Source organism: Dama dama, chromosome 31 (genome assembly GCF_033118175.1).
Source record: "Dama dama isolate Ldn47 chromosome 31, ASM3311817v1, whole genome shotgun sequence".
In the NCBI taxonomy this organism is placed as follows: Eukaryota; Metazoa; Chordata; class Mammalia; order Artiodactyla; family Cervidae; genus Dama; species Dama dama.
The window spans coordinates 49,535,637-49,563,386 of record NC_083711.1 but is presented as its reverse complement, the minus strand read 5'-3'; the positions used below and the strand labels follow the sequence as shown (position 1 = coordinate 49,563,386).

Here is a 27,750-nt window from a genome sequence, read left to right as displayed (position 1 = left end):
CCACCCCCCACCTCCCCCAGGGTTCCGAGGCGCCCCTTGAACTCTGGGGCCGTAGTTTCACTTTCAAAGAGGAAAAAAGCACCTTCCATATCTTATTTCTTTACTGCATACTGAGCAGACAAATGCACTCCACTGTAGGCATAAACCCTGGAGAGAATACTGCTTAACACAAGAGAAAGAATACACTTCAAGTGGACTTATGGCCTGAGCAACAAGCTAGATCTATGAAGATAATGCTAATGCTGAGCAGCTTTTAGGGGGGCAGGGAGGACCGCAGGCTCAGAAGGGGCAGGTCTAATTTCTGTTGTTTCCCTTGGGTATTTATTTCCGAATACTTTCTGGGTAACTGCTATTTCCTTTAATATAGCCAGGAAACAGACTCACCTCTGGCATGTAACACACAGATATAGAGGCTTCCCTTCCACGTGCTTCTCAAGCACCCTGATGCAGCACTTAAAACCTGAAGCTGGGAAGGATCAGTCAATTGGTATTTAATAAAATGATGGTTGTTCAGAATGGTAAAAAAAAAAATGGATCATACTGGAACACCAAACATATTTGCTAAAGAAAAGTTACTCTTAACGTCCATAGGATATAATTTGCATAGAAGGGCTTTATTATGGAGTCTCCCCTTCACAAGTAGCATGGAATCAATCATTTGAGTTCTAGAGTATTAGAAGACCCAACAAATGAAGTTAACACTGTCATTCCAAAATAAAAATCAGTATTTTAACCCACTGTTTATATATAAGCCCCACTTATATATATAAGCCACATATGTATCTGGAGGAGGAGGGCATGGCAACCCACTCCAGCATTCCTGCCTGGAGAATCCTCATGGACAGAGGAGCCTGGCGGGCTACTGTTCTTGGGGTCGCCAAGAGTCAGACATGACTGAGCGGCTAAGCACACATACATACATAAACTATATATAAACCACTGTTTTAATATTTTATTATAAACCTGAATGGCCAAGCTAGGTATATAATGATATCCCTCAGCTACACTGTTAGGTAGACTTTTATAATTAAGTCATGACAACATGGAAACTATTTATATGTGAAATTTAAAAAGAGATACAAAGTACATGTTCTCTGTGATTACAGCTATGTGACTTAAAAAAACTAGAAGACATCAAACCGAACTGCTAACGCTCATTGCATTCAGATGATAGAATTATGGACCCTATCCATAGGTTTTTTTTCTTCTAGATTTCATAATTTTTTATATTGGGTTAGCTAAAAAGTTCGTTCAGGTTTTTCCATGGCCAACTCAATATTTAACATCCTTTATACTTACAATGGAAAATATATATTTAAAATAAACTATATTATTTGATTGGCATGCTAACAGTCACAACTCTGTGGTATTGGCTTAAGTTAAACTTTTCAGAAGAAATTAAAATACTGTATCTAGAAATGGCCTAGGTAATATTCCAAACTCCCCACTTAGACATTTTTTTAAATTTCCACATGAGTATATAAAGACAAATTAGAAGGACAGAATGAATGAGCATACTTTAAGAAACTGTGTCATCAAATCTTTAGGACATAATGTCACTAAATCAAAAAATAACTAGATGAGATCACATGAAATCATTTATACAAATAAGTAGCATCACTCCAAAGCTCTGCAGGGGCAGTGGAAATTGAAATTCTCCTAGGAAGACATGACTCAGCCTTTTCCAGTGACAGTTGAGAAAATGCTCCAAAGTTCTTTCATGAAAAACAAAAGTTTACAAAGTCCAAAAAGTTCCTTTTGAAAAGGGCTATGGACTCTCATGCACCTTAGTTCAAATCCAAAATCAAGTTCTTCATCTATAAAAGGGAGCTAATATTACCTGCAGTATTAGATCCTGATCAGAACTAAATGTTATGGGAAAAGCCCCTAAAATAAGACAAAAAAATATTATTTCCTTAGTTCTATCTTCCCTTAGTGTTTCTCAAAATGTAGAAGACCACCATTGCATCAGAATCCTCAGATGTCTGCCACTAAGGCTGACTCCACAATTTCCCTAATTCTGCATTTTGATCAAATAAATGGTCATTAAACACTCTAAAGCTTAAAGACCATTAAAATTCAACTATATTAATATATTTAACTACCTGGCCTACTTCAGACTCAGAAAATAATTTAAAATTATATTTATTTATTTTATAAACTGGAAGCTGGCCCTCAAGGCTAGGAAAGGAAGATCTCAGTATCTCTGTTTTAAGTTAAAAACTCAGATTTTTTGACCCATTCTCTGAGTTTATTTTTTCATGCATTAGGCATTTTTCTTCACTTCTGAAGCCCCCCCCAGTTTCTTCATATGTTCCTTTGTTGCAAGTCGTGTTTAACTCTTCACAACCCCATGGACTGCAGCACACCAGGCTTCCCTGTCCCTCACCATCTCCCGGAGTTTACCCAAATCCATGTCCATCACACGTTCCTTTAGGGATAAATAAAACTAGACTCTTTTCAAAAAGAAAAGAGGACTAAGTGGCCACATATTAACTTAAACTTATTTAAAATTAATAAGGTAAAATTGATAATTCAATTATTTTAAGGTAGCCAGTAAGAATAGCACCTTTTACTTCCAAGCATAAGCATTACCTCATGCCCATATCAACCCTTCACAGGTTTCAATATCTAAATTTAATTTTTAATTAGATTTTAATTTCTAATTTGGGTATGCAATTCAAAATAACAACCAAAAAAGAAACACTCAGTATTGCTGGAAATACTTTGCACAACTTTATAACAAACAATAGCAATCTTTACATAAAAGTCAATTCTTAAAACCCTCAAACTTCAGAACACAAAAATAAAGCTGCCTTTATATATTTTCCCTTTCAGTTCCAAAAGTGGTTATTTTAGAATAAGTATTCATCCTTAGCTGAATCAAGTAAGTAACAATCACCCAATGCAAATATCAATTTTATATATACTGCTTTCAGCTTTCCCTTTTGCTTCTTTTCCAGATTAAAGTCGGACACTGTAAATATTCTCATTAGAAAGTTCTGACCAAGGATACTGGCCTTTTCAAGTAATTCAGAAAAAAAACTGGATCATCAAAAGAAACTCTTGAGACACAGCTGTCTTCAATGTATCACAGGAGCCGCTGACTGCAAGCCTGGGGTTAAATTCACCTCCGCTGAAGATGGGCCAATTATGCTATTCATGCAAATATGCTCCTTTACCAAATAAACTACAGTCCACTGCCAACCAAACTTGCCCCTTCCACTTAGGTCAGAACATTTTTCACACTTCATAGCACAGTAATATCCCCTGCCAAGAGAAGCTAGTTCAGACACACTCATTAGTATCTTTGGTTACAAGGGCAGTATAGTGTGTATATGCTGTTAATAATGGCTCACCCGTGGCTAAGTCAAGATAGGAAAAAAATCCTATAGGTAGATATAAGTGTAATCTGCATTTTCTAAGCTCCTTACAATGATTATATGAAGTTCAGCTCCTTTCTAAATTTTAAATACATATAGAAGCCATCTCTCCACAGGGCCACCTGTGTAAAAAAGTTTATCTTTTTGTAGTGTAGGTGAGAGAGAAGGTCACTGAAAGTGATTCCTCCAGTCCCCTCTGGCAGGCTAGGTCTCCAAGGGGCACACAAAGGACAAGAACATGTCCACTTGGTTCTTCACAATAACTTCATCTGGATGTAACTTGTGGGGTAGATAATGGGCCAGGGTCATCTCCCAGGCATCAACAAGATATACTCCAACCCCTGAGAACATCTTCCGAAGGATGGTGTCCAGCTGAAAGTTATACCAGTCGCTGTTGAAAAGGCTAATCTCAGGCCCCAGCTCTTGGACATTGGCTGTCCGGATGACCACCACAGTCTTAGGGCTTCGGTCCAGGAGCTGGACCACAGCCCGACGGATGTTCCTGAGCCGCCGGATATACACTTCCAAGGGGAAGGTGCTGAAATGAGACCACACGGCTATGGCGACCACTGTGTTCTTCCCTCCCACGATGCCATTCAGCTCGTTGGCCACGTAACGGAGGTCACTGCTAAAGACGGTCGTGAAGCGGATGGGTGGGCCATGGCAGCGGTATTTGAGCAGGATATTGTGCTTCTGGTCCACTGCCAGGAAAGGACCCACATTCTTGGGGCTACCCAAGTTAAACTCCACTAAATCTGAAACAAGGAAAAACCAGACGCATAAGAACGGTTAAACAAAGCCATATACTTTTATTATTCTTTAGTTAGTGGCTTCAAAGAACAATCTTTTTAAATAAAAGTAAAACAACAATGGGGAGAGAGATGGGAGGGGACATGTGTATACCTATGGCTCATTCATGTTGATGTTTGGCAGAAACCAACAGAATTCTATAAAGCAATTATCCTTCAATTAAAAAAGAATTTTTTTAAAAGTAAAACAACAAAAAGGTGCAATACAAATGTAAACACTTATTTCACTTCACCTTGGTGCCCCCGCCTTGGCTTCAATGAACCTTTATTCTAACGTATTTATTAAGTCTCTCCATAAGCATGAAATTACAAGTAATATCATTAGCAACAGATTCTAGGCCCCAGAAGCAAAATAACCTGTTTACCTCTAACTGTTAGGCCAAGAAATCTTCCTGTTTGCATTGACTGACTGTTGAATATCTAAACATCAATTTGACATTTACACATTATTGTTCTAACAGATAAATATTTCTTCCAGGTCAAAAACTATAACTTTTGGCTTTTTAACAAACACATAACAGTAACCAAATACCTCTTTTTATAATAAGCAAAAAAAAAAAGAAGCAACCTTGCTTCTTCTGACTTTCAATTTCACCCTATGCATGGAAAACTCTGTTAATGTCTTAGAAAACTTCTCTCTGTGTCATAACAAAGACAGAAGCACAAGTGAGAATTCCCTTCACTCCCTCCCCTTTATCTAGGTTGGGTTTCCAAGTCCAGGTCCTCTGATGATCCCAGGAATCAGTGATGATCCTCCCTTATTACCCCTAAAAAAAGCTGTATAATTCACAGCTGAACATTGGCCCTATGAGTAAAGAGAATCTGTCTCATATCCCTAAAGAGACTACAAGTGCCTTACACAGACCAGATTAAGCAGCCATTGGCAACCCAATTGAATTAACATTGCCTAAGCATCTGTTCTGTACCAGCACTAATGTGTTATAAGCCAGCAAGGCAGGACTTCCCTGGTGGTCCAGTGGTTAAGACTCCACTCTTCCACCGAAGGAGACAGGAGTTCTATCCCTGGTGGCGGAACTGACATCCACATGTTGCATGGCATGGCCAAAAAGAAAAAAAAAGTAAAATAATAAATAAGTTTCCTAGCTTAAAAAAAAAAAGTCAGCAATGCTCAGATGGGTAAATCACAGTCCTTGCCCTCAAGGAGTTTACAATCAATTCTGAAGAAGTAACATCAAACAATAATTGTCCCCTATTATTTACTTTTAAGGGTTAAAGTTAAGGTTTCACTTTTTTTTCCATGAGGTCCCACCCAGGCTCTTCTTCTAGATTCTCATACCTAATTCTCATTCTCATTACTACGTAGCATTTGGCCCCAATTAAACTGCATAAAAGCTCAATTTACCATTCTTTCTTCAGATTAAGATCAAGCCCTGACACAAGGCTTTATCAGGCAAAAATCTGTCTGCAAAGGCTACAATGGAAAATGATCAAGACAGTCAATGTGATCACTGCTATTAAAGGAAATACTGAGCTCATCAGAACTTAAGAACCAAGCATTAAATACCAGCTGCTGGGGGGCCCCGCCTGGTTAGCACCAAACTGTGCCTAGCATCACGGCATACAAACGGTTTCCCTTCTGCTTAACTGGTCCTTTATCAACTAGAACTCTGCTATGTCTGTTTCAATTTTTTTTTTTAAAGCAAAGCAAAACCATAATTAATTTTCTACTTTTGGGGATCATATCTACTTCCTCCTTTCCTTCAAAGGAAACTTGAAACTAAGTTGATGTAATAAACAGAAGAGAAAAATGAAAAACACCACACACAACCACTCACAACTGCGGGATTTTGTTTTGTGAAACGTCCTGTCCACAAACAGCCATCAAAAATAGTTCTCACAAAATGGTACAGATGAACTTATTTGCAAAGTAGAAATAGACACACAGATGTCAGAGAACAAACTTACAGATATTAAGGAGGGATGGGGGAGTGGGATGAACTGGGAAACTGGGATTGACAAATATATATATATTGACATACACTACCTGTGTAAAACAGATAATTAGTGACAATAGATAATAAAATAGTAAATTTAATAGATAATAAAATAGATAACTAGTGTATAACACACGGAACTCGAAGTGCTCTGCGGGGACCTAAATGGGAAAAAAATCTAAAAAAGGAGAGGATGTGTGTCCATTATAGCTGATTCACTTTGTTGTACAATAGAAACAGTGTAAATCAACTCTATTCTAATAAAAATTAATTTAAAATGGAAAAAAAAAAAAACAGTTCCCACAAAGTTGTTCGTCAGCTCTGTAAACTCCGAGCAGGATTTTCAGTCCTGCTGCCCTGGATCCGCCCCTCCTCGCTCTATCCACACCCTTTCTGGGAAGAGGAAAAGGCCTCCTGAGAGGAAGGGACGGCCCTCCAACAAGCAGGGTTTTATTCCAAGTCTGAAGAGCTGCCCAGAGCCCAGCAGCGAGACCAGGAAGCTAGGAAGGCTGGACTGGCCAGACTCCCCTGGTGAGAGGCAGCTCATCCCAGGGTCACACGTGGACCTCCCAGTGGGGACACAGGGGCACTCTGTTGCCTGGGTACAGTAAATCGGACTACAGTTTGTCCGCCTCCTTCCACTTAAATCGATTATAAACTTGGAGCAGGACCAAACAGAACTAGGAGAGAAACAACTGGAAATGTTCGCTCCTATCTCACGGCCTAGAAGGTCAGAAGGGACGACACCTGAGAGGTGAGTGTCCGGCGCCGCATCGCACGCTTGGAGGAAGACGCCCTGAGAAGCAGATGACTTGTCCGGGGTCACACGGCTTGTCAGCGGTGTGAACTGCAACAGGCAGCCAGGGCTTGCGTGGATGCACGCCAGCCCCGCCACGGGTCAGGAACTCTCTCATCTCTCCAGCATTAGGACCCGCCTTCAGTCCTTCGGAGAAGGCAGTTTTCCCTCACCTGATGCCTTTCTGCAGGGACCGGGCTGGGTCTGCTTATTTCAGAGCTGGATCTTGTATGTGTGGGAGTTACGAAACGAAAAGCAAAGTACCAACCTGGAACAAATGTAGTGAGGTATTCAAACCACTGTCTGATTGTCGAGTCACCAAAGAAATGTACCACTTTTCTCTGCAAGCATTCGGTAATGTTGTCAGGGTCATTAAACTGGCGCATCTTAAACCTCCTGGGCCTCCACTGATCTTTGTAATAATAACCAGAAGGAAAAGTTCCTAAACCTTGAGATAGTCCTAGGCTGTTGGTTTCTGGAAAAAAAGAAAAAAAAGAAGATATTCTGAAATTCCCTTCCAACAAATCATACATAAAAAATATTTCAAGTTAAAACACAATTATGCTCTTATGTTTGTTAGCCTGCTGGTTATGGGTGACATTTCCAGCTGTCACATCTCAAAGAAATCCCAGACTTTCCCTCTCCTACAAAAAGTTCTCCTTTGCACAAAAACAGGAAGATCTAAAATGGGTGTGAGGATGTTTGTGGGCAGAAGGGGAAAGGAGACATTGAGCATTCCCTCTGATGAAGCATGTTTTTCTCAAAATAAAAGCAGGCAAAAACCAAGGAAATGTGTAGATCTAAGCACTGCCTGGGGTTATGGCTCACTCAAATGCCTGTGAGGCAAGTAATAACTTAAATTCATATTTTACATACGCATGGCAGTATTAGTCCTTACTGTTTCTCAGCTCATTCAGAAGTTTCAATCAATGGCTCCCACAATCAAATATTAACTCAGAAAACCATCACTGAACACAGAAAACAAACCAATGACACAAGGTCCAAAGAATTACTCTCCACCACACAAAAGGTTCAAAAGTCCTTATGCACGATGAATAATATTAAAATTGAAAAAATAAAATAAAATTGCATCAGGGACTTCTCTGGGGGTCCAGTGGCTAAGACTCCGTGCTCCCAATGCAGAGGGCTGGGGTTCCATCCCTGGTCAGGGAACTAGATCTAGATCTCACATGCCTCAACTAAGATCCAGTGTGGCCAAATTAAAAAAAAAAAAGAAATTGCATCAGCAGTGTGTCCTCATGGTTGTAGCATAGTTACACACGATCACACAAGCACCAGGACACCTTTCACAGTGACAGCCAACACCCTTCTTACCAAACACCTCCCTCAGAAAATGCCACTGGAATTTTTCAGTGGAAACAGAGCACTTTACATGCTTCCACAGGGATGCCTGATATTTCCTGCAAGTTTACTCTGCACCAAACACTGTTCTGAGCAATTAAATGTATTATCTCATAGGACGCTCATGAGAACCCTTCAAGATAGGCCCTACCTTTCAAAACAGTTAAGTAACTTGACCTCAGTTCCAGAGCCAGCAAGTAGCAAAGTCAGGATCTAATCCAAGCCGGTGAGCCCCCACGCCCACGCTCTTAACCTCTGTGCTACATCACCTCCCAAAACAAGGTGTCTGTGGATACCGGCCATTTTCTTTTAGGTTTTTTCCCCGGAAAGTGTCCATTTATTCATTTCTAACACTTATCATTCAAGTTTATAATCTTCCAAAAACCACCAATCATTTTATATCACTCTCTTACACACCCCAAGGTTCAAATCTTGATCATAATCCAGCAATTCTATAGTCTGACCTGTTAAACCACAATTCAAAATCCAAGTGCTCATATGACTTAGAAATGGAAATTTAAGTAAGTCTCCTGCTCGTGACTATTTTCAGCTTCTTTGATTTTTTTATTAAAAAAAAAAAAATTCGACCTCTTTCCAATGCCTATCTGCTTGCTCCAGTTCGTTTGTTATTTTATTTACTTATTTATGGCAGTGCTGGGTCTTTGCCGCTGCACGGGCTTTTCTCTAGCTTGGCTCCTGGACCCTAGAGCATATGCTCCATAGTTCTGGCGCACACAGGCTCAGCCGCCCCGTGGCATGTGGGATCCTCCCAGGACAGGGGCTGAACCCACGTCTCCTGCATACGTGGGCTCTTTCATGGTGAGCCACCCCCCTTCTTTGACTTCTTGATAGTATCTATATTAGTTAAAGTTATTTTGGTTTTATTCCCTTCAAAGAAGATGCCCTATTGACGGGGGGGGGTGGGGGGGTGCATATTTAATCCTTTTTCTTAGGCATCTGCAAATTTTTTGCAGGCTCAAGGTCTAAACTGAAAAGCAAACAGCATTGTGAATGCTTTTTTGGCAAATGTGATTATCAAAGAAACATCTGTTTGGCTTATTCAAAAGCCATTTCTCAACATGCTACGTGTTGATGGTTACCATGTCATCACATCTTGCTCAAAGCTCCTCATTATATCAACACATCAAGGTTACACAGGCCAGGGCACACACCTGGGGCCCAAAGAAAATATCTACTGGAAAGGGAATCAAAAGTGATTTTAAAGTCACAATTTTCGCCAGGTTACACTCAGCCATTCTGTGTCAAGTAAGTGTTACAAAGAAACATGTATATCACACCGGAAAAAATTACCATTTCCATTCAAATGTTAATTATATTTACTATCACAGTTAAGTCAAGCAAAGCAAATCAATTACTGAACCTCACATTAATTCTTTAAACATGCAGCACTAGATAACAAAAGGTAATTTTAAAGAGAAATGTGTGTACCTACATTGCCCTCTTATGGTCAACTGGGACAAAAACATTCCTGACTAACTAGATTTCAAGCAGTCTGAACTGTGTAAAAGGTCAGCGTTTCTTGGAGCTCAGAAAGAATTTTCACGTAAGCTATCTGAGATATAAAAGCCCCTTAAATTCATAATATAACACTTAATGTACTGTAAAAGTGGAATAAAAATAATTAAAAAACATAAGCAAGTTATTGCTCAACTTTATGTTTATCTTGAACATTGATGGTGAAGGCAATTTATACGGAGGTGGCTGTAACAGCAGACATAAAGATTTTTATGCAAAATCAGAAGGGATGGTTTTGATTATTTGCAAGTAAGGTCCCTACTTCTCTAAAATGTCTTGGCTTCTCTTTAAAAGCCCATAGCTTAAATTTTCCTCCAAAGAGCATCATTCCATATCATTCATTAGCCATAATAAGGGCTATTTGGGCCACAAATGGGACCAAATGAGAAATATGGGCAGAGATACATTTCCCTAAACCATTTAAAAGAGCGGTATGAGAGGCACGCTGTGTGAAGTCAGGGTGGGGACGCGTAGGTACAAACACAGGTCCCTTTATTTTTCTGGCAGGGAACTGGAACTAAGGAGGGGAAAGAAGGACAAGACGAAGAAGAAATGGAGGCAATCGATTCCCGCCTAGGAACTCTAGGAGAGCCGCCTCCGGGAGGTGAGGCCAGCTGTCTGGCCACATCCTGTCCGGGGCTGGGAACTCAGGAGGGCTTAGCTCCTTACTGATTCCGGTGGTTAAAGGTTTTACTGGACCTTGAATTCTCCCTACAAAACCTTGAGAATTTGATTTTTCTTTCTTTTCCCTAAAAGCTAAGCATCTTACACAGGAAGGCTAAGAATGCCATCTGAGGTAGAAATACCTGTAGATTCAGGTGTTGAAAGGGACCTCAGAGAATGCTAGTCCAAATATCTCTTCAAGGTAAACAAAGCAAGTCAGAGTGACCTGCCAAGGTTTCTTAGGGAGCTGAGGAGATGGGAGATGGCAGAGGTGGCACCATTTATAGAGACCTACATTTTGTTACTGAAACGGTGGTAGGAGTGGGCTTCCGTTCCCCGAACGATAGCAGGTTTGCTGGGTGTTATGTCTTGCCTGGGAAATCCCGTGGACAGAGGAGCCTGGCGGGATAGGGTCCATGGGGTTGCAAAAGAATCAGACACAACTTTGAGACTAAACAATGTGTAGGATACGAGTCCTTTGATTTCCTAAGTTAAATGGACCTGGACCTTGGTTTCAGTTTAGTCGCTCAGTCATGTCCGACTCTTTGTGACCCCATGGACTGTAGCAGGTCAGGTTTCCCTGTCCATCACCAACTCACGGAGCTTGCTCAAACTCACATCTATCAAGTTAGTAATGCCATCCAACCATCTCACCCTCTGTCATCCCCTTCTCTTCCTGCCTTCAATCTTTCCCAGCATCAGGGTATTTTCCAATGAGTCAGTTCTTCGCATCAGGTGACCAAAGTATTGGAGCTTCAGCTTCAGCATCAGTCCTTCCAATGAATATTCAGGACTGATTTCCTTTAGGATTGACTGGTTTGATCTTCTTGCAGTCCACGGGACTCTCAAGAGTTCTCCAACACCACAGTTAAAAAGTATCAATTCTTCATCACTCAACTTTCTTTATGGTCCAACTCTCACATCCATACATGACTACTGGAAAAACCATAGCTTTGACTAGACAGACCTTTGCCAGCAAAGTAGTGTCTCTGCTTTTTAATATGCTGTCTAGGTTTGCCATAGCTTTCCTTCCAAGGAGCAAGCAGAGCATCTTGTAATTTCATGGCCACAGTCACCATTGGCAGTGAATTTGAGCCCAAGAAAATAAAGTCTGTCACTGTTCCCATTGTTTCCCCATCTATTTGCCATGAAGTGATGGGACTGGATGCCATGAACTTCGTTTTTTGAATGTTGAGGTTTAAGCCAGCTTTTTCACTCTCTTCTTTCACTTTAAAGAGGCTCTTTGGTTCCTGTTCACTTTCTGCCATAAGGGTGGTATCATCTATATATCTGAGGACCTTGGTTTACTGGGTTGTTGTGAAAATTCAATACTACGATGTGCGAAAATGCATTTTTCACCGTAAGGGGCTATACTAGAGTGCTAGAAATATGCTGGACATTCTATAAACACTCTATATCTTGATCTGGGTAGTAGATTAATTCATTTTCTATTGCTATGTATGCAAGAAATCAACACAAACTTAATGGCTTAAAAAGAAGGGGCAGCCTTCCCTGGCGGTACAGTGGATGAGATCCCTGCAAGTGCAGGGGACACAGGTTCTCTCGGGAAGAGTCCACGTGCCGTGGAGCAACTAAGCTGATGTGTCACAACTGCCAAGCACGCACGCCGACAGCCAGGGCTCTGCAACAAGAAGCCCGAGCACTGCAACAAGAGAAGCCCCTGCTCACAACTGGAGAAAGCCCGTGCACACCAACGAAGACCCAGCACAAAAGTTTAATAATTACATTTCACAACAAGGATCCTTTATCTTCCCACAGCTCTGCAGGTCAGGAGTCTGGGCTGTGCGTATGGCGGGGTTCTCTGCTCAGGATGTCACAGATGGAAATCAGGATGCCAGCAGGGCTGGACTCCTTTCTGAAGGCTCTGGAGAAGAATCTGCTATCAAGTTCACTCAAACTGTTAGCTAAATTCAGTTCCTTTCGGTTGTCAGACTGAGTTTCTCTTTTCCTTGCTGGTTGTCCACCAGGGAATGACCTTCAGCTCCTAGAAGCTGCCTGCCTTCCTTGCCCAGTAGCCTCCTTCATCTTTAAAACCAGCAATGAAGAATCTCTGCCACCTGAAATCCTTCTCACGCTTTCAATTTCTTTCTTCTAGAAGAACCAGGTCACTGTTAAGGACCTATATGGTTAGGTCAGATCGACCCAGGATAATCTCTCTCCCCCATTTTTTTAAGTCAACTTTGTCATACAATTGAAGGGCACGGATCACTGGGAGTCACCCTACAAAGATACGCACAGATGTAAACTCCACTGTGCTATATGCCTCATATCTGTGTGCCCTATTGCCTGTAAGACAAATTTCAATAGAGAAAAACAGTAGAAAGCTATAAAGATGTTGATATTTATTCTATTGTTATTAGACCTAGTTATTTACTAAACTTTCATTACGCTCCCCCTAACACATGAGCTCTAGTTAAGTTGTTGATGAGGTTAGAAGCCATCACAGTGTCCGAGACATTAGGCTAGTGGTCTGAGGACCACAATGCTGGTGCTTGTAAAAATCCAGCAACAATTCTGACCCTGGGAAAGCCTGTCAGAAATCAGACGCTTGGCTTTAATAAGGTAGTCTAGTCTGACTGAAAGTTATGTTTCTGTGCTGGAATCAGGTCTGTGCAGGGGCGTGGCACTGGCAATCCCGAGTAATCCACGGGACTGCTTGAGGAGGAAAATCAATTAACTAAGGGACTGTTAATTCCACACATAGAGAAGGAAATTCCCTGGCAGCCCAGTGGCTAGGGTCCTTTCACTCCGTCAGCAGGGTTTGAACTCTGGGGCAGGAACTAAGATTCTGCACGCAGTGCAGCGAGACCAAAAGAGGGGGAAAAAAGATCCCACAAGCCTTGTAGCACAGTCGAAATAATAGTAATAATTAATAAATAAATATCAACATGTCACAGGGAAAATAAAATCTTCAAAGTATAGGATTCATAGGTGGACATAATAAAAGTAGAAAGACTATGAGCCCTTCCATGGCCTAGGCAAAGAAAATACAAAATGGGCCTGAAATATCTTGCAGTGCCTTCGGAGAGTAAGGAAGCACTCAAAAAAAAAAAAAAAAGAAATAATTAATTAAAAGAATGAAAGCATTGTCAAAAGGGCACAGAGTCAAGCTAAAAAAGTTCCTGATTACCAAAACTGGAACAATCTGAACAACAATTGAATTGGATTATAACTCAAAGAAATGGTTGAAATACTCATGAGCCTATATTGATGAAATTAATAAATGATAAAGAAGGGACAACTCTTCCTTACAAAAAAATTCCAATTAATAAAGGTCTTAAGAATGAGAGAGAGCACAGGTCATCATTAGAACTGAAGTAACTGCTACAGGGACGATGGGGTGATGAATGCTAAAGTCAGGAGATGAAAGTTTAAACAAGCACAGAATGTTTTACAGAGCTTCTGTATTGTTAATTTCCTGTGGTTGCTGTAACAAATTACCACAAATTTGGCTGAGAACAGCACAAATGTATTGTCTTACAGAACTGACGGCCAGAACTCCAAATTCAGTACCACCGGGCCAGAACTAAGCTGTGGGCAGAGCCACACTCTCTCTGGAGGCTCTAGGGAAGAATCCATTTCCTTGCCTTTTCTAGAGCTGCATTCTGTGGCTCATGGTCCCCTTCTCCATTACTAAAGCCAAGGTCATGACATCCTCAAATCTCTCTCTGCTTCCATCTTCACATGGCCTTCTGTCTTCTGTAGGAAGCCTCCCTCTGCCTCCCTCTTAAAATGACACTTTCAACTGCGTTTAGGGCCCACTCAGATAATCCAGATACTCTCTCCCCAGCCCAAAAACCTCCACTTAATCACACTGGCAAAGTTTCTTTAGCCATATAACACATTCTTTAGCCATATAACACATAACACCCACAAATTTGAGGGACTAAGATCTGGACATTTTGAGAGTCCCTTGGGCTGCAAGGAGATCAAACCAGTCCATCCTAAAGGAAACCAACCCTGAATATTCATTGGAAGGACTGATGCTGAAGCTGAAGCTCCAGTAATCTGGCCACCTGATGGGAAGAGTCGACTCATTGGAAAAGATCCTGATGCTGGGAAAGACTGAGGGCAGAGGAGAAGGGGACGACCGAGGAGATGAGAGGGTTGGATGGCAACACTGATTCGATGGACACGTGGTCGCCAAGAGTCAGACATGACTGAGCAACTGAACAACAATGTCTTTAGGGGCCATTATTTAGCCTCCCACAGCCTCAAAGTATCTCCCCAGAATACCATGTAAATACAAAGATGAAAATAATTAGTTTACAGTGGAAAACCTGGTAGACACCACTTAGACCAGGTGATCAAGGTATCGTTAGCAATATGGACATCATGTACCTCCGCAGAAGGATACAACATCATGCCTGTCCTATTCTTTCCAAAAATGCATAACCTCATCCCACTCATAAGAAAACATGAAACAAAATCAAATTCAGGCAGAGTCTAAGAAATATCTGGAGCCCTCCACTCGTCAGGCCCACGGAACTGGACCCGTCAGCAGAAGCTGACCCCGGACCCTAGCATCCCTGAGTCCTGGCTGCTCTTGCTCTGCTGCCCGCCTTCAGAACCAGACATGTTGGAGCATCTGAGCTCACTGCCCACGCAAATGGATTACAAGGGCCAGAAGCTAGCTGAACAGATGTTTCAGGGAATTATTCTTTTTTCTGCAATAGTTGGATTTATCTACAGGTATCTGGCTGAACAGTTCGGGTGGACTGTCTATATAGTTATGGCTGGATTTGCTTTTTCGTGTTCACTGATACTTCCTCCATGGCCCATTTATCGCCGGCATCCCCTCAAGTGGTTACCTCAAGTTCAAGACTCAAACACAGAAGACAAGAAGCCAGGGGAACGAAAAGTTAAGAGACATGCTAAAAATAATTGATCTGGTTTTCACGATTCATCTTCACTGTTGTACCTGCTTTTGTTTTGTGTGACATGACCTAATTGTTTTCATATATAAAACATAAGCTAAAAACCACCTAAAAAAAAAAAAAGAAATATCTGACCAGTGCTCCTCAGAAGTGTCAAGGTCATGGAAGACAAGAGTCTGAGGATCTGCCCCAGTGGGGAGATTAAGGAAACGTACAACTAAAAGCAATGTGGGGTCCGCACTGCATTCTGGAACCAAAAAACAGACATCTGTCGGAAAACTGATGAAATCCAAATAAAACCCAATAGTTTAATCAATAATGTTACACAGATGTTCCATTCTTATTTTCGTTAAGTGTTGTGTGATTTCTTGGGCTTCCCTGGTAGCTCACTGGTAAAGAATCCGCCTGCAACGCAGGAGGCCCAGGTTCGATTCCTGGGTCAGGAAAATCCCTCGGAGAACGGATAGGATGCCCACTCCAGTATTCTTGGGATTCCCTGCTGGCTCAGAGGGTAAAGAATCTGCCTGCAATGCAGGAGACCTGGGTTCGATCCCTGGGTCAGGAAGATCCCCTGGGAAAGTAAATGGCAACCCACTCCAGTATTCTTGCCTGGAGAATCCTCATGGACAGAGAAGCCTGGAGGGCGACAGTCCATGGGAACGCAGAGTCAGACATGACTAAGCGACCAAGCACAGCTGTGATTTCTTAAGAAGTCAGGGTAAGGGGAAACTGGGTGGCGTCTACATAGGAGCTTGGCACTATTTCCACGACTCTTATCTAAGTCTCAAACAAACAGAAAACAAGACATTTTAAAAAGAGGACAAAGGGAATGGCGGAATTAGGGAGGAAGGCAAGGAGGGAGGGAAAAGGAATGAAACTCTAAGACTGGGAGCCCTTCATTGAGGATCTCTGAGCGCCCTCTGCTGGTCACTAAGCTGAACATCGATGACATTGCCCCATGCTGGACTTCGTTATTACACAAAGTAACTGTCCTCTTTTCTTTCCAGTTGTTGACCTGCTCTGAAACACTTTTCTCAAAGCCAGGGTACCCTGCTCCTACTGATTTATGGTTTCTTTCTTCCTCTAAAAACCCATCAAAGCCTCACTGGTTACTGAATCTTTCTTTTCTCTAAACAAAATCTTAGTTGTTCAGTGGCTCAGTCGTGTCAGACTCTTTGCAACCCTACAGACTGCAGCATGCCAGGCTTCCTTGTCCTTCACTATCTCCCAGAATTTGCTCAAACTCATTGAGTCAGTGATGCTATCCAATCATCTCATCCTCCGTCATCCCCCTCTTCTCCTGCCTTCAATCTTTCCCAGCATCAGGGTCTTTTCCAATGAATTGGCTCTTTACATCAGGCGGCCAAAGGACTGGAGCTTCAGTTTCAGCATCAGTCCTTCCAATGAATATTCAGGGTTGATTTCCTTTAAGGCTGACTGGTTTGATCCCCTTGCAGTCCAAGTGATTCTCGAGTCTTCTCCAGCACCACAATTCAAATGTATCAATTCTTCAGCCTTCTTTATGGTCCAAGTTCACATCTATACATGACCACTGGAAAAACCATAGCTTTGACTATATGCACCTTTGTTGGCAAAGTGATGTCTCTGCTTTTTAATATGAAATTAAAAGTGTCTTTTAATTTCATGGCTGTAGTCACCATCTGTGGTGATTTCAGAGCACAAGAAAAGAAAATCTGTCACTGCTTCCACTTTTTCCCCTTCTATTTGCCATGAAATGATGGGACCAGATGCCATGATCTTAGTTTTTTTGAATGTTGAGCTTTAAGCCAGCTTGTTCACTCTCCTTTTTCACCTTCATGAAGACACTCTTTAGTTCCTCTTTACTTTCTGTCATTAGAGCAGTACCATCTGCATATCTGAGGTTGTTGATATTTCTGCCCAATCTTGATTCCAGCTTGTGCTTCATCCAGCCGTGCATTTCACATGATTTAACATATAAGTTAAATAAACAGAGTAACAATACAAAGCTTTCTCTTATTCCTTTCTCAACTTTGAACCAGTCCATTGTTCCAGGTCCAGTTCCGTTGCTTCTTGACCTACATACAGGTTTCTCGGGAAACAGCTAAGGTGGTATGGTATTCCCATCTCTAAGAATTTTCCGATTTGTTGTGATCCACACAGTCAAAGGCTTTGGCATAGTCAATAAGGCAGAAGTAGATTTTTTCTGGAATTCCCTTGCTTTCTCTATGATCCAAGAAATGTTGGCAATTTGATCTCTGGTTCTTCTGCCTTTTCTAAATCAAGATGTACACGTGGAAGTCCTCGGTTCACATACTGTTAGAAGCCTGGCTTGAAGGATTTTGAGCATAACCTTATCAGCAAGCAGACTGAGGGCAATCATATAGTAGTTTGAGCATTCTTTGGCATTGCCTTTCTTTGGGACTGGAATGAAAACTGAACTTTTCCAGTCCTGTGGCGACTGTTGAGTTTTCCAAATTTGCCGACACATTGAGTGCGGCACTTTCACAGCATCATCTTTTAGGATTTGAAATAGCTCAGCTGGAATTCCATCACCTCCACTAGCTCTGTCTGTAGTGATACTTCCAAAGGCCCACTTGCCTTCACACTCACTTCACTAGGCAAGTGACCACACCATTGCAGTTATCCAGGTCATTAAGATCTTTTTTGTACAGTTCTTTTGTGTATTCTTGCCATCTCTTCTTAATCTGTTCTGCTTCTGTTAGGTACTTACCATTTCTGTCCTTTATTTTGCCCATGGAATATTCCCTTGATCTCTCCAGTTTTCTTGAAGAGATCTCTAGTCTTTCCCATCCTATTGTTTTTCCCTACTTCTTTGCACTGTTCATTTAAGAAGGCCTTTCTATTTCTCCTTGCACAAAGCCACGACCACTTCCTGGCTGAACTCTAAGACCAGTCAGGTGCAAGCAAACCATCTAAAAGCTCCTCCCACTGACCATCCCACTGGACAACTGGGGACATCACAGGGTCACAGGGCACCCATCCAAGCCAGGGTACCCTGCTCCTACTGATTCATGACTTCTTTCGTCTTCTAAAAACCCATCAAAAGCCTCACTAGTGACTGAATCTAGTGAGCTAGACAACCAGGGCTGTGGAACAGAGGGTCAGACGTGTTGGTGGGTCAGAGCCTCCAGAAGTGACAGATGTGAGTGTGTAGGGATACAGTACTCTGGGGGATATCATGTTTACTGACATCTCGACTGTGGAATGGAAGGCCTGGCCGATAAAAGGCAAGCAATTTCCATTCATGATGTTTCACATTTGCATCCTCTAAAATTAGGAACTCATTGGGTTCAAGTAAATCGAATACAGCTCTTCATGAGGAAAAGATGGGGATTTCTTGTGGCAACTGACAGTGAACACCAGAAATACAGACTGGCAGGGTCCTGCCTGCATCGAGACCACAAGTTTTATTTAGCCCACACAATATTTTTTTTTTTAAGCTTTTAACGGGATGCCAATGTTTTGAAATCTGGAGATGCACATTCAAAAATTAAGACTTCAGGTTTTTGATGGAAAAAAAAACCTTCTGACCCGGCTCTGTTGGGTCCACACTGTTGCCTATCGGCTACGTGTAGGAACAGAGAGGCTGCCACCTCTAGACGGTCCCGGCTCCGCAGTTCCTCCCCACCACTTACACAAGCTGTGTGTGTGGCTGATACTCACACTGTAGGTTCACGTGTATTCCACACCTCATCCTTGTGGCACTAGCGCTTGCACTCTCTGCTTTGTGGGATACCACATACAAGCTTTCAATAGCTAAAAGGACCTCACCTTCCCTCTGCACCTGATCGGAGCCAAAGGGGTGACCACCTTCCAATACGTAAGCTCCTTAATAATGTTCATCCCTGGGACTTCCCTGGTGGTCCAGGGGCTAAGACTCTGCGCTCCCAATGCAAGGGGCCCATGATCGATCCCTGGTCAGAGCACTAGATCCCACATGCCACAACTAAGAGTTCACATGCCTCAGTTAAGACCCGACAAAGCCAAATAAATAAATTAAAAAAAAAATAATGCTCACCCTTCTTTTATACAAGTGACTATAGTTCATTATAACTATTCTGCAAAAAACAAAACACATATATTTCATCTTCTACATTTCATCCTCTTACTCTTAATAATATCTTAATAATATCCTGGACCAGTGGATCAGAATCACCTGGAAAGGTTGTTAGAACACAAACCACGCCCAGTAGTAACCAGGGCAAATTAAAGGGGGGCTTTATATCTTCAGGGAAACTACAGAGACTCAACACACTGAGCAAGAAAATAACAAATCATCACATTTGCTCCTCTTTACCTTTTACATTCCTGGGGATCACCGTCACCCAATCAGGTCCACTGGAGTTGATTGGCATTTTGATATTGACACCACTTGAAAGAGGAATAAAAGGAGTACAAGCTCAAATTTATTTAATTTAAGGAATTAATTTATTTATTTAAATTTAGGAACATTTATTTTTCAACATGCATCTTTATTTGCAAATTTTTAAATAGATGGGATTTCAAAGAGCTTTCTAAAGATGAAAATCCTTATAAATGCTAATTCATACAACTGATAATTAATAAATTAGGTATCTTATAATAAGCAGGTTATATGGACACATAAACTGAATAAGAATTAAAACAGGTTCTTAATTTTTCACTGCTTCACCCTTAGGTTGAAAACTCCAAAATAACAGATTCTATTTGAATCACTTAATCCCTTGGGCTCAGAGAACGGCTCACACCGATGACCATGCCTACTTTGTCACTACTTGGTTTTCAGGCTACAAGACTATGGAGCATTAAGTCAGATCCCTTAGGCCTTGCCTAGAGAGGAATCCTAACTGGGGACTCATCCATCCCTCAAACGATCAATGTCAATCTTTCTCTTTTTCTTTTTAGTTAGCCTAATGCAAAATTTCGGATTTTTAACGGAGTAAAATTGTAAAAATTAAAATCTATATCAGGATTCTGTCAACTGTTTTGTTTTAAAAAACCTATGCCACTTCAAACACTTTCCCAGCAAACTTCTAAGTAAGTAGAATTTTTTATGTGATTCTACTACAGATCTGGCTGGTTCTACTACATCAGCCAGCCTCATCCAGGATATGCAAGTAAAGGCAAGGACAGATATTATTTTATCCTTCTGGATTCACAGGTGTTTTCTGGTTTTAATAATAGGATTTGGTGTTAGGAACATTTAAAAATGTTTACACTAACTTACTTCTCTAAACTCTTCCCCACTTTTTTTCCACGTGGCATTTCAGTAAATTACAAGCTATGCTTCTTCCACTCTGCTAAGCCCGTAGGTAGATTGACAACATGCTCCTAAAAGGGGGTAACTGGACACTCTTTATACAGAGGCAAAAAGTACACAGAAATAAAATAATCTGCTCATGGTGTGTAAAAGCTAAGTCTGACTCTGTGCAATTCTATAAACTGTAGCCCACCGGGCTCCTCTTTCCATGGGATTCTCCTGGCAAGAATACTGGAGTGGGTTGTCACATCCTCCTTCAGATGTTCCCAACCCAGGGGTCAAACCTACATCTCTTATGTCTCCTGCGTTAGTGGGTGGGTTCCTTACCACTCCTATTGATAAATAATGTGCCTAATTAAAAAATAAAACCAAAGACCTTTTGTATTGAGCTACACACACACACACACAAAAACCCTAGGAAGACTAGTACAGTAAATATACTGGGAGCAGTGCGCCCTCTGCTGGGCTTCTGAAAGCATGGCATGGGTCTAGCAAATAATGGATTTAAACTTCTGCCACCAAAAGCTGACCATGGGAAAAACAAAAAATCAGAACTTTATTTTTGAAGCTGCTACAGACTACACGGACTTCTCAGGTGGCTCAGTGGTAAAGAATCTGCCTACCAACGCAGGAGATACAGGAGACGTGGGTTTGATTCCTGGTCAGGAAGATCCCCCGGAGGGCATGGCAATCAACTCCAGTATTCTTGCCTAGAGTCCCATGGACAGAGGAACCTGGCAGGCTACAGTTCATGGGGTCACAAAATAGATGGATACCACTTAGCAACTAAAACAACAACAACCACCTCTACAAGGGAATATTTTTAAAGTATATATATCATTTAAAGATAAAAAGCATTTTACATTCTTTCAAATAATTATACTTTCTGACTATGCAATTTTTCTACCTTTTTTATTTCTTAGGAATGTTATTTTATTTTAGGCACTAGTGATAAAGAACCAGCCTGTCAATGCAGGAGACGTGAGAGACTCAAGTTCAATCCCTGGGTCGGGAAGATCTCCTGGAGGGTATGGCAATCAACTCCAGTATTCTTGCCTGGAGAATCCCATGGACAGAGGAGCCTGGGGAGCTACAGTCCTGTCTGTAGGGTCGCAAACAGTCGGACATGACTGAAGCTTCAGAGCATGCACACACACAGGCGTGTAATGTTGAAGAAAATGGAAATTTTACCTCATACTGGTTCTATATACTTCCTTCTGCATATTATGCCATATATTGATCGTTATACTGAAAAAGTTTCATACCTATGTTCAAAAATAGGAATATGTGCTCAATAATGCAAAAATTTCAATAGCTATTAACTTGAAAAATAAAATTCGATGTGATATTCCTGGTTTCCCATCAGTTCAGTTCAGTTCAGTAGTTCAGTCGTGTCCAGCTCTTTTCAGCCCCATGGACTGCAGTACACCAGGCTTCCCTGTTCATCACCGACTCCTGGAACTTGCTCAAACTCACGTCCAGCGAGTCAGTGATGCCATCCAAACGTCTCATCCTCGGTCGTCCCTTTCTCCTCCTGCCTTCAATCTTCATGCTTATCATTAAATCAATCCAGCAATGTTACCATATTCCTACCTTTTCCTATCAATAAATGTTCATATGATTTTAATAACAAATAATGTGACACTTAAGACTTTTTTCAGTTTCTGAGACATGAAGCTAAAACGTTAGCTTGACTGTAAGACCTCTAGTAGCCCTGTTCTTAGATGATTTTTTTATCTGTTCTGTGAATAAGTGATCTTGCTTATACAGCTACAGACATGCTATGTAGTTCTGAAGCAAAAGATGTTAAGCTACAAGAACAAAAATTTAAGGTATTTAATTTGAACTGAAATAAGCATATGTGTGTATGTGTATTAGTCACTCAGTCATGTCTCTCTGCAATCCCATGGACTGTAGCCTGCCAGGCTCCTCTGTCCATGTGATTCTCCAGGCAAGAATATTGGAGTGCGTAGCCATTCTCTTCTCCAAGGGATCTTCCCAACACAGGGATTGAACCCAGGTCTCCTGCATTGCAGGCGGATTCCTTACCATCTGAGCCACCAGGGAAGTCCCTGAAATAAACATACTAATCACAAAATATCAACCTTTATTTTCTTACCACCTCTCCTGAATTGGGCCAAGTTTGAGAGAGATGTAAGAAGCACATAACCGAAATAAGAAAGTCTCCTAAGTGGGACAAAGACAGTGGAAAGGGACTCTTCAATCCCCACCTAGGACAAGGAGCACATACCTCTGGAAGAAAGCATTCTCTGGAGCAGTGAGGAGGCCCTTCAGGTATCCGCCTTTGAAATGGTTAATTCTGCTGCTACAAGGGAGCTTCTTTGGTTTGACGCAGAACCAGGGTTCCCCAGTGTAGAGGTCTGTGTAGTTGCAAAGGGGAAGACTCCCAGGAAGACACACGTTACACTCCGTAGTTTCAGAAATCCTCCCTGAGCGGAAGAGGCTCTTGAAATAGACCCTATCTGGTTTCTTTTCCTGCAGGTTCTGAAGAACTCGGATCCCTTCACTGGGGTGGACCAGAGATATGGACACTTTAACTTGACCTGGCCAGAGCAGAGTGAAAAAGACCTTGTAAAACCCGTTCTGGTAGTCCACCACTCTGCCCACGGCCCCCGCCTGGAGCCTAGGGGAGTGGATTCTGGCCTGCAGGTAGTCTCCGCCATATTTCTTGGGCTTTCTTTGAAAATCCTGCACATGAACCAGCACCTCTAGCTGGCTTCCCACCCTGAAGAAGGCTGCAGAGTTCAAGATGACAAAATAGCTGGAAGAAGGATCAGTGCTCTTCAGAAAGGGGACTGGGCCCACGTCCGGCTCCTGCCACTGCAAGGCGGCCAACAAGGAGTCCTCTTCCAGGCGCTCCCGGCTGGACAGGATCTGGCGCTCATAGCCGCAGTAAGGATTCCGGCTGCTTCTTACCACCTGGGAGGACACGAACTGTCCACCACTGTCTATGAACGTGGCTGAAGCGGTCTCGTGGTCCAAGTACTGCAGAGAAAAACGCAAAAAACAGAAACCACAGCTATGACAAATCTCCCTATGCCAACCAAATAAATCCCTGCTTCAGTTTATATTTTAATAAAACTTACTGGGGGAAAAAAAAAAACTTTATTGGGACGACATTGTTTCAAAAAAAACCACAGCTCACCAGTTTTATAAGGGTCTCACAGCAAATATCAGAGAAAAACCCCTTTGGTGCTTCCAGAAGGAGATGGGGGAAAGGAATCATTCTGAAGTGCAGTAGTTTTCCTTTATCCTCAGGGGATATGTCCAAGACCCCCCAGTGGATGCCTGAAACTGTGGGTCATACCAAACTCCGTATATACTGCTTTTTCTTATACATATATACCTATGATAAAGCTTAATTTATAAATTAGGCACAGTAAGAGTGGGTAGCTATTCCCTTCTCCAGTAGATCTTCCCAATCCAGGGATTGAACCTGGGTCTCCCACATGGTAGGCAGATTCTGTACCATCTGAGTCCCTAGGGAAGCTCTGAACAATGATAACTAATAATAATTATAAAACTAATAATTATAATAATTTGCTGTAATAAAAGTTACATGAATGTGGGGAAGGAGCCAATTTGGCGGAGGAATACGACGGGGAGACCACTTTCTCTCCTACAAATTCATCAAAAGAATAACTGAACGCAGAGCAAACTTCACAAAACAACTTCTGATCGCTAGCTGAGGTCATCAGGTGCCCAGAAAAGCAACCCATTGTCTTCAAAAGGAGGTAACACCGACTACATGGGAAGGGGCCTGTAGATATCGAGAAGTGTAAGCTGGAACGAGGAGCTATCTGAAACTGAGCCGAACCCCACACTGACCGCAACAGCTCCAGAGAAATTCCTAGATATATTTTTACTTTTTTTTTTCTTTTTTCTTTTTTCTCTTTTAATTTCTTTTAAAATTCCCTATTACTCCCCCATTACTCCTTAACTTTCATTTTCATAGATTTTTATGATTTTTTTAATTAGGAAAAAAATTTTTTTTCTTGTCTTTTTTTTTCCTGTTTCTCTTCGATTTTCTATTTTTCTTTTTCTCTATTTCCTTTTAAAGTCCTCTATTACTCCTCTACTACTCTTTAATTTTCATTTTCAATACACTATAACCTTACAAAAAAAAAAAAGAGAGAGAAGCCCTATTTTTAAACCGAAATTCAGTTCCCATTTTTATTCAGGAGTGTGTTGATTATTCTCTCCCAATCTTGACTCTCTGTTTTCTACCTCAGAACACCTCTATTTCCTCCTTTCCCCTTCTCTTCCCAGTCCAACTCTGTGAATCTTTGTAGGTGACTGGGCTACGGAGAACACTCTGGGAACAGACAGCTGTGTAGATCTGTCTCTCTCCTCTTGAGTCCCCCTTTTTCTCCTCCTGCTCATCTCTATCTCCCTCCTCCCTCTCCTCCTCTTCATGTAACTCTGTGAACCTCTCTGGGTGTCCCTAACAGGGGAGAATCTTTTCGCCATTAACCTAGAAGTTTTCTTATCAGGGCTGTATAGTAGGAGAAATCTTGAGACTACAGGAAGAATAAAACTGAAATCCAGAGGCAGGAGACTTAAGCCCAAAACCTGAGATCACCAGAAACCTCGTGACTACATGGAAATTTAAGTAATAAGAGACCATCCAAAAGCCTCCATACCCACACTGAAACCAACCACCACGCAAGAGCCAATAAGTTTTAGAGCAAGACATACCATGCAAATTCTCCAGCAACGCACGAACATAGCCCTGAATGTCAACATACAGGCTGCCCAAGGTCACACCGAACACATAGACCCATCTCAAAACTCATTACTGGGCACTCCATTGCTCTCCAAAGAGAAGAAATCAAGTTCCACGCACCAGAACACCGACACAAGCTTCCCTAACCAGGAAACCTTGACAAGCCAATCGTCCAACCCCACCCACTGGGTAAAACCTCCACAATAAAAAGGAACCACAGACCTCCAGAATACAGAAAGCCCACTCCAGACACAGCAATCTAAACAAGATGAAAAGGCAGACAAATACCCAACAGGTAAAGGAACATGAAAAATGCCCACCAAGTCAAACAAAAGAGGAGGAGATAGGGAATCTACCTGAAAAAGAATTTAGAATAATGATAATAAAAATGATCCAAAATCTTGAAAACAAAATGGAGTTACAGATAAATAGCCTGGAGACAAAGATTGAAAAGATGCAAGAAATGTTTAATAAAGACCTAGAAGAAATAAAAAAGAGTCATTTAAAAATGAATAATGCAATGAATGAGATCAAAAACACTCTGGAGGGAACCAAGAGGAGAATAACGGAGACAGAAGATAGGATAAGTGAGGTAGAAGATAAAATGGTGGAAATCAATGAAGCAGAGAGGAAAAAAGAAAAAAGGATCAAAAGAAATGAGGACAACCTCAGGGACCTCTGGGACAAAATGAAACGCCCCAACATTCGAATCATAGGAGTCCCAGAAGAAGAAGACAAAAAGAAAGGCCATGAGAAAATACTCGAGGAGATAATAGCTGAAAACTTCCCTAAAATGGGGAAGGAAATAGCCACACAAGTCCAAGAAACCCAGAGAGTCCCAAACAGGATAAACCCAAGGCGAAACACCCCAAGACACATATTAATCAAATTAACAAAGATCAAACACAAAGAACAAATATTAAAAGCAGCAAGGGAGAAACAACAAATAACACACAAAGGGATTCCCATAAGGATAACAGCTAATCTATCAATAGAAACCCTCCAGGCCAGAAGGGAATGGCAGGACATACTTAAGGTAATGAAAGAGAATAACCTACAACCTAGATTACTGTATCCAGCAAGGATCTCATTCAGATATGAAGGAGAATTCAAAAGCTTTACAGATAAGCAAAAGCTGAGAGAATTCAGCACCACCAAACCAGCTCTTCAACAAATGCTAAAGGATCTTCTCTAGACAGGAAATGCAGAAAGGTTGTATAAACATGAACCCAAAACAGCAAAGTAAATGGCAACGGGACCACACCTATCAATAATTACCTTAAATGTAAATGGGTTGAATGCCCCAACCAAAAGACAAAGATTGGCTGAATGGATACAAAAACAAGACCCCTATATATGCTGTCTACAAGAGACCCACCTCAAAACAAGAGACACATACAGACTAAAAGTGAAGGGCTGGAAAAAATATTTCATGCAAACGGAGACCAAAAGAAAGCAGGAGTCACAATACTCATATCAGATAATATAGACTTTCAAATAAAGGCTGTGAAAAGAGACAAAGAAGGACACTACATAATGATCAAAGGATCAATTCAAGAAGAAGATATAACAATTATGAATATATATGCACCCAACATAGGAGTACCGCAATATGTGCGGCAAACACTAACAAGTATGAAAGAGGAAATTAATAGTAACACAATAATAGTGGGAGACTTTAATACCCCACTCACAACTATGGATAGATCAACTAAACAGAAAATCAACAAGGAAACACAAACCTTAAATGACACAATGGACCAGCTAGACCTAATTGATATCTATAGGACATTTCACCCCAAAACAATCAACTTCACCTTTTTCTCAAGTGCACATGGAACCTTCTCCAGAATAGATCACATCCTGGGCCATAAATCTGGTCTTGGAAAATTCAAAAAAATTGAAATCATTCCAGTCATCTTTTCTGACCACAGTACAGTAAGATTACATCTCAATTACAGGAAAAAAAAATTGTTAAAAATTCAAACATATGGAGGCTAAATAACACGCTTCTGAATAACCAACAAATCATAGAAGAAATCAAAAAAGAAATCAAAATATGTATAGAAATGAATGAAAATGAAAACACAACAACCCAAAACCTATGGGACACTGTAAAAGCAGTGCTAAGGGGAAGGTTCATAGCGTTACAGGCTTACATCAAGAAACAAGAAAAAAGCCAAATAAATAACCTAACTCTACACCTAAAGCAATTAGAGAAGGAAGAAATGAAGAACCCCAGGGTTAGCAGAAGGAAAGAAATCTTAAAAATTAGGGCAGAAATAAATGCAAAAGAAACTAAAGAGACCATAGCAAAACTCAACAAAGCTAAAAGCTGGTTTTCTGAAAAAATAAACAA

The 27,750-nt window shown here is 41.3% G+C and overlaps 1 protein-coding gene across 1 annotated transcript in view; it reads right to left on the bottom strand.

Annotated features, from left to right (window-relative positions):
- Positions 1 to 595: 595 nt before the first annotated feature.
- NXPE3 (neurexophilin and PC-esterase domain family member 3) overlaps positions 596 to 27,750 on the bottom strand; it is a 68,967-nt gene continuing 41,812 nt past the window's right edge. The window contains exons 4-7 of the mRNA XM_061133938.1: positions 22,896 to 23,650; positions 19,703 to 19,776; positions 7,212 to 7,418; positions 596 to 4,138 (exon numbers count right to left, since the gene is read on the bottom strand). Of these exons, the coding sequence (XP_060989921.1) occupies positions 3,588 to 4,138; positions 7,212 to 7,418; positions 19,703 to 19,776; positions 22,896 to 23,650 (1,587 nt within the window). The 3' untranslated portion in view covers positions 596 to 3,587. The remainder of the gene's footprint in view (positions 4,139 to 7,211; positions 7,419 to 19,702; positions 19,777 to 22,895; positions 23,651 to 27,750) is intronic.